The sequence below is a fragment of the Myiozetetes cayanensis genome, unplaced genomic scaffold, assembly GCF_022539395.1.
Source record: "Myiozetetes cayanensis isolate MyiCay16 unplaced genomic scaffold, myiCay2020 scf4, whole genome shotgun sequence".
Lineage (NCBI taxonomy): Eukaryota > Metazoa > Chordata > Aves > Passeriformes > Tyrannidae > Myiozetetes > Myiozetetes cayanensis.
In genome coordinates, this window is record NW_026087631.1 from 32,530,187 (window position 1) to 32,541,208 (window position 11,022).

The window sequence follows — 11,022 nt, forward strand, 5'->3', positions numbered from 1 at the left end:
AATTTTCTTCCTTGCTTTTTTCTTTTACCTTTTTGACACTGAGGGCCAGTAAACCCGTAGACACAGGCACAGCGATTGGGTCCAATACACCGTCCTCCATTCTGGCAGCTATTTTCACAGACAGCTTTAAACAACAACAACAACAAAGGTTTTACATGTTATATCAATAATATTTCAAAGATTAATATGTGCAGTATTAAAAAAAAAATATTGTTTTCCTTCCACTGCTCCAAGTCTTTCTGGACCTGAAGATGAAACTGATTTCGTTTCTACCACCATCACCAGAATTAACTGTTGAAATCAAATTCCATTAGTACCTGTTTAATGCTAATTGCAAACAGCTGTTTAGCACAGATTAATAGCAGATGTTTAACTTAAGTATATTTTAATCAGTTGTACAGCTCTAGTCACTAATCATAAGAACTTATATCCATCACTGAAGTTAGCTATTAGCTAAACCTCAACTATTTCAAGTTTTTTGGAGCATATTTAATTGTGCTGTTCAGTCACAACAGCACAAACCTTTCAAGGAGATAGGCTTGGGGAGTCCAAGAGACAGATAATCATCTCTCAGACCTGATACTGCTGGCAGAAGAAGCAATATTTAGAGACAAGGAAAAAGAATTACCAATTTAACTCATCTTTTAAGTCCCTGAAAAAACTGTGTTTTTTTAAAGATTCCAACAAGAAATAAAATTTTTGCTGTGTAGGTTGGGGGTGTGGGTGAGGGAGGTATAAATTCAGAGTATAGTTAGATGGAGAAGATACTTCATAGTCATGGGACTTCAGAGCACCCATATTTACCAACAGTCTGAATCAAGAATGATGCTTCCTGCCAAACCACAGAAATTTTCTCAATTTGAAAATTTTCTGGATCATTTCAGGATCACCTCCTGAAAAATCAGTTCTTCAGCAGGGTTGAAAAATATCATTTAAAGAGTGCTTTAGCTAATTAATTCCACCTATTTTAAGTCTCATTGTTTCGAGGACATGAACATATGCCTTGTTAAATTTAGCATGTTTCAAATCAAAGCATTTCACCCTAAAGGACAGTCACAACATTTTTAAGTCGCTCAACAGCAGAAAAGAGATCTTGCTCTGGAAGTTGCTAGGCTGCCTTCCTACATAGGTTCCCTGACTTTGAAGGTGGCACATCTGAGCATCCAGTGCAAAAGAGCCTCAGCAACCTTGAGAAGGTAAGTATTTCAAACTGGAAAAATGTGCATTTTTTTTCCTGTATCATAATGGGAAACATAAAATACACTGTTGTGTAGAAATGTGATAAAGCCTTACTTCTTACCAAGAACAACAAAACTAAATTAATGTTTACTGAGAATGCCTACCTTATGACTAAAATGAAGATACTTTGCTATGTGTGTTACATTACTGAATTAATGGACAATGATACTTTAGTGAGCCATTTAACTTTAGTATATACAAGATACATTACTAAACAGAAATAAAAACTTACTTACATTTTTAAGACTGTCTAAAGACAAATATCCTATTTCAAACATCTTCCTTGAAATTTTAACTGTCCTATACACTGAAACCCATCTCCAGAGTGTGTTCAGATTTTCTGGGTCATTTCAGGATCACCTCCTGAAAATTCAGTCCTCTTTCCATTTATTCACTGGAAGTATGCCTTGTTTGAGAGCATTCAGCATATGATATTGATCCAATACTTTAAAACAAGCAGGAAGGTGCCAGCAACTCTTTAATAGTAAATTTCACTGTAGTTACTGTTTAGGATTACAATTATTTGCTAAAATTTTAGAGAGTTTTATCTAGTTTGAAATAAAGCAAGAACAAGACTGCCTTCCAGCATTTTCAAAAATTAGTAAGGCAAAAGGATGTTCATACTATTCAGTCTAACTTTTCCTTGCATAGCAGCCCTTTGATTTCCTCTACTTCCTTCAGACTACGTTCAGGAATTAATCTCAAGGCTAACTAGTAGTCAGCTGGCCTTGGAATACACTTTGAGTCTTTCCTCATCCGTGCAGCCTTCAGTGACTTTTGTTGTTTGCTAAATTTGTATAGCTTGTAAACACCGTGCTGTTGTAGGGAGACTTGTGCAAATAACTGACTTTCCAGCTTGTCTGACAACCTAAAAAGGTATTCAAAAGCTTGAACTGTATTTCATCTTTCTCTCCTTAGAGAAGTAGAAATCAGAAAAACTTGCTTTAACCCAGCAGCGAGACTGTTGTCCTGAGACAGAGAAACTTTGTTAAAGAGAGTGAAAAGTCAGTGATCATGTGGTATGAAGAGTAGGATGTATAGTGACATTGTTCCCCAAGGATCTTCTGAAACTATTTGGTGAATTTGATCTCTAATTTGAATTTTAGAGAATACAAATGCACTCCATGAATTAACTGACTGCCAGCCAAATGCTATACCCCAAGCCAGCATTTATTTCAGATATTTCATTACATACTGTCTTTTTTTATCTTCCAACTCAGGTAAGAAAGTTGACTTGCAGAGCTGATGTGGCTTTACTTTTAGATGCAAGAGATGTAGGAGTGACTTACGCTGCCCACAGTGAGTCCCAGAGAAGCCCTTCTGGCACTGGCACCGCTCGTCTGCACATGTCCCACCGTTCATGCACCTGATGCTGCACTGCTGGACTAGAGCAGAGCCCAGGGAGACACCAGTGAATGGTACTACACATATATATTTTAACTTGCTTAATTCTTTTAACACATTTTTTTCAATTTGTTGCACAAAAGGTACATCAAACTTTATAAAAAACTAGCAATACGCCAAAGTGTGAGTCATGTATGCAGTACTGACAAGCTACTTTTAAAGAAGTTGGTGGTTTTTTTGAAGCTTAAAAGACAATCACTTTAGATGAAATCTCTAATGAAAATATAGTAAGTCCTTACCAGATTTTGATCCACAGGTAGGTGATATCTGCCCACTTGCACAAGTGCACATGTTAGGACGGGAACAAAATCCATCGCCACAGCTATTTCTACAAATTGCTGAGGAAGAACACAAAATGACAGTGATGGTGATTAACAGTAACCTTACTCTTAAATTGCAGGGAAAAAAACCCTTAACAAAATATTAACAGCTTCTATTAAAAAAAAAGAAACGACAACAAACCAACACTTGAAAGATCAGTTCACTGGTACAGTTAATACACATGCAAAAGTAATTGTAAGTTAAACAAAGCAAACTTAATTTTGGTATGATCAGTATCTCTGACAAATCTAAAGACAAACAACCAAATATGGCATATTCAAACACTGATCTGACCACTGAAAACAGGTAATCAGACCTTTCCATAATTAGATATACCATCCAGGTATGCAAAATTAATGTAAAATTTTTAAGATTATATATTTTAGACTACAAGACCCGTAGAAAATGTTACCAAGAATCCAAGACTTGAATGACTATAAACAACAGAAATAAAAAATGCCCATTTATGCTACAGCTTCACTCTTATAATCACCATTTTAAAGGCATTTTAGGGTCTTTATTTCTTTTTCTGAGATCATATACCCTTTACACACAGCAGTTTTGTGGAAAGTCAATGTCCAAACACTGGACTTTGCAGATTTTGTGTTGTTTCCCTAAATATAATTTTCTGTACACAGATAGTTCCACATTGTCATTTAGAAATTGGCTATAAAAACCTCAGGAAAGCCTGTTCACCCCATATGTGTGCCCAATGTTGTGCCATCTCCCTAATGACCCAAAGCTGTGCCTTCCCTTCTCACTCACCATCTGACAGAGTTCTGTTGCACAAAGAAATGACAGAACCAGAGAAGAATTAAAAGGCTAAAGCTAGATTTTAAAGTAGATACAAATGAATATATCTAATTAATCTGCTGGACTAGCAAACGTAGCAAAAGAGAATCTGAAATATTAAGAGCCACCACAGCCCAGAAGGACTTCAAAAGGACACATATTGTGAAACAGAGAGCCTGTAAAGCAAAAAACCAAGCAAGAATTACAGGTTTTTTGTAAATAACTCTGGGGTTTTGGGAGAACCAAATCATCTGACAGCACATCTCAACTGAAGAACTACCATGGAACGCATACCTTCAGTAAATAACTTGGCAAGAAAATAGCGACTACCTAAAAAAACTTTGTATATACATAAAAAGGAAAGAAAAAAAACCAAAACACACCTGGCCATACATATAAAAAACCCAGAAATCAGAGCTAAGACTTTCCCCAGAAAGCTTGTGCTTCACTTACGATTTAGAAAAATATACATAAATGCAACACAGTTCCCATTAAAAAAAACAAATTGTTTTCTTGACCTATCATAGCATTCAAATAGACCTCGAGTGAAATTTTCATGCACTTTCTTACCCTTTCTCCACCAAATTAAAAGCTCTGTACTGATGCAAACATGATCAAAACCAATAAAACCCAACCTGACCAAAACCATTCCTGACATACTCCAATAAAGGCCACATTTTCTTTATGAGAGTGGAACAGACAAAGTCATGTTACTGGTCCATGGACACCACTCTTTGGGCATCAAAATGATGCAGCATGCACCATCTACATTTATCATTAAATTCCACTATAAACTACACCCTAAATGGAAATGCATGAGAGGTGAAAGAGTTTGTGGTATTTTCCTATTCAATAAAATTAGAGACACACCATTAACTGACATGAAATAATTTTTTCATTAGAAGAGGTAAAAGTGAGAAACGGGACTTGGATTTCAAGCTATTAACAAACATAGGAAACGGGTGTTTTCCTTATATTGCTGTTCAATCCAACTTCATACAACATATACATACATACAACATAGGTCAATCTCCTAATAAAGTGAGGTTTACATTTAGACCTCATGGTTAGTTTATTATCTGTTAGGGAGTAATTTTTTATCAACTGAAAGCCCTAGAACTTAAAGCATATTCTAAATATGCTTTCATCAGTAGAATCTATTCTACATAATAAATAATAATGGCCAGTCTTCGCGAGTGAAGATCCTTCCAGCCTGCGCATTGGATTTTTTAGGTGAGACACAGTGTGCGCGGAACTGAGCCCACCCTTTAATCCTAAGGTTCATCTGCCGGGGCCAAGCGAGCTTGGACAGTGGCAGCGAGGTCCTTAGGACGTAGATGGGCTGCCTTTAAGGGCTAACGAGCTCCATCTGCCCAGGGAGTGTTCCCGACCGGGAATCAAACCCGGGCCTCGGCAGTGACAGCGCCGTGTCCTTAACCACTAGACCACCAGGGGCTCCCCTATTCTACATAAAGAAATAGTAAATGCAAGCAGACCTTTGGTTTTTAAACATCACTTTTAATCATAAATATGTCACAGACCACCATCACATCAACTGAAGACACTGTCAGGTGAGAATGGTTTCCTGCTGACCCATCACTAGCTCATAGCTCTTTATGAATTACCAATGTAAAATCACCACTTACAATCTGTACCCATTATAATTAACACATCTCCAATAAGAAGATTGCTAGCTTTTCCAGCATCCTGTGCAGGATGCTTTGTCTGGATAAACAGCTCTTGCTAAAGGGAACATCATCTCAACAAACATTAAATGTGAGCAACATGTGATCTTAAACCTTCACCAAAACCACAAAAAGAAAATTGTCACAGGCAAAATCATTCACCTTTCAAAGATGTTAGAGAGCTGCAATTAGATTCCAGTAAGTAAGCAGGAGCTAAAAAAAGTGGTTTGTGCACATAAATTTAATCAAAGACTATTTCGGGTATGGACAGAACTGAGACCCAAGCCTTTAAGAGGCACTGAGAGTCACAGTTTAAAGGTAGTTTATAAAGGATGTCTGAAAGCACCAACTTTCATTTGAGACAGATCCTGGCTGAATTTGAAGAATCAACATCAAAATAGTCAGCCTAAATACTTTTTAAAATTCTTCTATACATTAAAGTAAGACAATATTGAAAGAGTTTATAAATGTGAACTGGACATTTTGAGGAACTCCTCCTATTCCATAGGGGCATTGATCCAAGTATCTTTCTCTGAGTAACATCGTTATCCTTTGATGGGAAATGCTAGGCCAACTTTAGTTAAAAGTCAGTGATACGTTGCACAGTTATCATCAGTATTAGCAAGGCAAATTTACTCATGTAAAATAAATAGATGTGAGTAGGTTGAGAGTCCAGGATCATAAAGCAACAGTCCAGAAACCAGTAAAAGTTTGACAGACCTTGGCTTACTATTCCTTCCTTCCCTATTTTTGTCCGGCATGTCTGCAGTTTATTAGATGGAGTATTACAAAGACCTACACTGCTTATAGAAAGGGCAGTATGCTTTTGAACCTGAATTCTGAACCTGAGCATAGTTATTAGCACAAGAGACATTGACAAGCTAGGAGGAATAGGAACATAATGAAATTAAAATTTAATGGCTGAAAGAAGCACGTGTCTCCTATCAACTTTTATCCAACAGACAGAAAATTAAACATAATTATATTTGTCTATTTCAAGTTAGGCAACATCCCCTAACCTGAGTACTGAGCACATTACCCCCAACATTTTTTTGCCAAGCCATGTATGTCAACAGCCACATCTGTCAGCACCTACCATAACCAGGCAGCAATCAGTCTACATGCTTTACAGCTATTAAAACACAAATGAAAATGACAGGCAAGAGAATAAGCACCCCAGAGGTTAAAAAAAGATTTCCATTTGATTGTAATTCCAAGCCTAGCACCAAAGTTTCAGAGGACTTCAGATCTGGCTTGCTTTATATCAAGACCTCCTGGGGTTTTCTTCCCTGTTACTATAGTTGTTTATTTGATTTAAGGAATTTTTTTCCTTTTTCCTTCATTGTCACATTCTTTTTAAAAAACTAGGTGGAGACAAAACTAGGTGGAGCACACCAAAGAAATTACAATAATTGGGTAACCCTTCAATTACCTGTAGACCTGTAAATCCATCTTTTTTTTTTCTCCTTTGTTTCTTTTTAAAAATAAGCTAAAAGACACAAATGAATTATCTTTTCTCAGAGTGAACAGTAACTCACAGGAGAATATTGACTTTTATTATTATCCTAGAGCCCGAAGTCAGACACTTACGAACAATGCACTGATTTCCTCCAGGGAGCGTCTTCCACCCAGGACAACAATATGAATGGAATCTAGAGCCACACACATTTGGTCTGTAACACAGACAAAGTAGTAAATATGTATACAAAAATATAACCCATTGCAAAAAGAAGTTAAAGTTTTATGTACACACAAGAGCAGGATCCAGCTTTCACTGCATGAAACAAACTGAAACACGTAGCAAAGATATCTACGGAAAGTCCTCTCCAAAGGAACAAAATCTTTCTCCACCACAAGAAGTTCCAAGGCATTTTATTTTTGATTAGTTCAACTGGTTAATATAAAGAGGAGAGGCAGACAAGGCAAGAGCAGGCCAGATTCATCCCTGTTGAAACTACTGAGAATGTGGGAGGGTTGAGTTTGGCTCTGCATTCATGTATCATCTTAGAAGCCTTGGTAGAAAAATGGCCTTCATGCTGCCATCTGACACAAGACAGAAGGGATGCTTGGTTTTGACGATAGATAAAGTAATTCACATTACCAAGAACTCTCTCTCCCCCAAAAACTTAGGAAAAAAAACCAAAAAACAAACCAAAACCCCAGACTCCTACACACAAACAAACCCCCACAGATTTGACACTGTTCTTTGTAGAAGCCAATATACAATGAATGTCAAAGTATCTTAAGATCGTAACATGCTGGATCAAGAAGCCCAATGTGGCAGTAATGTAGCCCCACACAATGTCTGCTTTTAAATAAACCACGGTAATTAGGAGACCACATTTCATAATCAAGCACCAAACACCCAGTCCAACTGGACCGCAACCTTTCAACTCCACAATGGAGCGGGAAGGCAGGATGCACCGAGGGGCACACGCGAAGACCACCGGAACTGGGGGGATGCCCGGGAGGGGACAGAACAGGCGATAGGAAAGAGGTTTTGGAGGCGGGAGAATGCTGCACATCCCTACCCGCGAAGCGCATTCTGCTGTCCACGCCTGCGGACCCGGCCGGCGGCGAAGGCGCTCCCGATCCCGTCCTCCTGGAAGGTGCCTCCAGCTCCTCCAGGACCGCGGACCGCCGGACGATGCTGCTGCTGCTGCTGCTGCTGCTGCTGCTGCTGCTGCTGCTGCTGCTGCTGTGTCCCGGCCGCTCCCTGCGCCCAAAACCCCAGACAGAGCCACAGGAGGAAGAAGAAGCAGCAGCCGCGCTGCTGCAGGAGCCGCCGCCGCCTCCCCATCCTGTGGCGATCCCGGCGGGAAGCGCCGATCCCGCACCGCTGGCAGCGCGCCCCACTCCGGGGCGCGGGGAGGATTCCAGTGGCAGGAATTCCTTCTTTTTTGCCCTCCCCAGACTGCCCGACGGGCAGCGGGGCACGACGGCAACACCACCACCACCACCTCCCCCCCCGCCCCTTCCCCCGAGGAGAGGGTAGGAAAAAAGGATAAAAGAAAACGAGTAGGGTGGGATTTTCTTCCCCTCCGCCGCAGCAAGAAATCCAAGAGAACCGCGCTGAGTTTCTCCCTACAGAAATAAGATGATAATTAAACGAGCCTAGATAAACACGCCGGGACAGAGGGAGAGGAAAGCAAAAAGCCGCTGCCCAGCACCAGAGGCGGGTTTACGGAGCTGTAGGAGAGGGAGAGACCCGGAGGCGGGGCCGGTTGCCCCGGGGATGTAGATGGGGAGGAGGGGGCACACACGTGGGGCTACAGCAGGGGCCGGGAAGAGGGGACGGTGGGTTGGGAGGGGATGGGAAGGAGAGGGAGGGAGTGACGGGTGGGGAAGGAGCAAAGAGGAGGGGGCGGAGGCAGGTGACTGCCGGGATGCTGAGTAGTCTCGGAGGACGGGGTGCAGATAGAGCTGGTCTCAGGGGGAGCTGACGTATTTTTCCACAACACTTGAAAAGCACCAATAGGAAAGACCTGTGGTACTGGATTAGTTCGTGGTACTGGTTTAGTTCACAGATCCGTTCAGGAGTAGTTTTTGCGAGTTAACACCTGAAAGTTTTACTTCTCTGCTTGCTGTTTCTCACTATATAAAAAGTCAAAACCTCAACTTGGCTAATTTCCCACTTATTTTTAAGGCCATAAACATTCATTTACCCAGATGTGCCTGAATACTTAGACACCAGTAAAAAGCAAAAAACAAAACAAAACAAAACAAAACAATGAAACCTGCTGAAAGTCACCGAGTACTGGCTGGGGGTCATTCTCATAACAGGGTACAATCTGGTTTTGTCATCTGAGATGTATCCCTTGGAACTACAGCTATAGGGGTGAACACCTTACTATATCATGGTGTGGCAACCAGAAAACCTGTTTGTTTTTTGTTTGTTGGTTTGGTTTGGTGCGGTTTTGTGTTTTAAAACAAAAACATTTAACAGTTTCATTTAGCTCCACATGCATATTATTTGTGACTTCCAGTTCTGGAATGAGAATCAGGAGCCGTCTTTTGTTATCTCAGAAATAAAAACCACTAGTTCAGAGGTCATGAAGCCACTCTCTTGTTCAAGTGACTGCCCTGCTTTGATGGTCCATTTGGCTTTAACAAGGGCTCCATTTACAGATCTGTGCTTTGACACATCAGAAACTGGTTTTGTTTAGATTTGTAAGGTTAGCAAAAGTAATTTTGCATGGGAGGATCTGAATCTTTAAAGATCTCGAGAAATTAAGGGAAGTATTTAATAAATGAACTATTTAATGAAGAAAATGGGATACAATAGTTCAGGGATCTTCTGAGTATAGGTGAGATTTTTTTTTTGTTCTTCAAAACAGAAGTTGTTAAACTTGTCATGAATGAAGTGCTACTAAAAAAAGTCAGGGAGAGAGAAGGATTCCATGCTGCTTTGGTTGAATAACTATCTCCAGAAAATGCAAAGAATAAGCACGCAGGCTACAGGTACTGATCTGAGATAAACTTAGAGCCTTGGATATCAGGAAGTTCAGGGATAAAGAAGCAATTCCTAGAAGTTAAACACACCACATCTGGAAAAGACAACACTAGAAAATCTTAAATGGAAAAAAACCACAATGAAGCAAGTAATAAAACAAAAGTTAAGCAATTACACAGCAGGATTGGTCTAAAAATTGGGGGGGGGGGAGGTTATAGTTTAAAGCCAAGAGATATATACTTTGAAACTCCAAATACAGAGCACAGGAACAGAAGTAAAGACAGAAGCTAACAGTGATTTGTAAAATGATTTGTGAGACTCAAGAGACCTTCTTGCACTCAAACCTGAAAAGGACCAGGTAGCCCCTTTCTAGATTTTTGAAAGGAACTAGGACACAAAACGACAAAACAGTCAATGGCAAGGTGTCTTATTTTTAGTAAATTTGCAATGAAAATGCTCTGTGTAAATATGCATAGAAATTAATGCTTCCCAAGAAAGCTGTCATTGTTAGAAAGGAAACATAAATACTTTTTATGGGTACAGGACACAGATCAGACATGATCTAAAATAATGATTATGTTCTGATCATTCACATTAGAACTAGATGTATTAAAATTGTAATAACTGTCCATAAACACCACTACTACAGTAAAGAAAAGAAAATCACTGCTAAAACACTGCTGGTGTTTTTTTAGATAACAGCAGTTCTCTTAAAAATAGTGAAGGAAAGTAATAGGAAAAAGTATAAAATAATAAATTAATGCTACAATTAGGAGTTTCTTAGATAAGACAGGAAAAAGCTCTGCATGAGAAAAAGTAGAACCTAAAACTAAGTACTTTGGGGATGAAATTGGATTTCATTAGGAAAGATATTGTAGGTTTTGTCTTTCAACTCTTGAAAAGCATTTGAATTTGCTCCTTCCAGAGATTCTTTCCCATCCTATTCCCTACCTGTTTAATATTAAATAGAAAAGCTTCCTTCACAGGGGATGCCATGATATACTGACATCACATAACTGATGCAAAAGGATGAACAATGCCTGTTTTGCTCTTACTGAATTTCCACTTCAAGTCTGAACAATTCCAATAAAAATTGATCAAAATGTTATACATAGTGGATGTTCGGGA

At 39.5% G+C, this 11,022-nt stretch overlaps 1 protein-coding gene across 5 annotated transcripts in view; it reads right to left on the minus strand.

The window, feature by feature from the left end:
* The window catches only part of FBN2 (fibrillin 2), a 119,073-nt gene extending 111,982 nt beyond the window's left edge, over positions 1–7,091 (minus strand). For all 5 annotated transcript variants that reach the window (XM_050329107.1, XM_050329108.1, XM_050329106.1 and 2 more), the window contains exons 1-4: positions 7,032–7,091; positions 2,883–2,981; positions 2,529–2,624; positions 29–124 (exon numbers count right to left, since the gene is read on the minus strand). In XM_050329107.1, the coding sequence (XP_050185064.1) occupies positions 29–124; positions 2,529–2,624; positions 2,883–2,934 (244 nt within the window). In that variant the 5' untranslated portion in view covers positions 2,935–2,981; positions 7,032–7,091. The remainder of the gene's footprint in view (positions 1–28; positions 125–2,528; positions 2,625–2,882; positions 2,982–7,031) is intronic.
* Between the last annotated feature and the right edge of the window lie 3,931 nt (positions 7,092–11,022).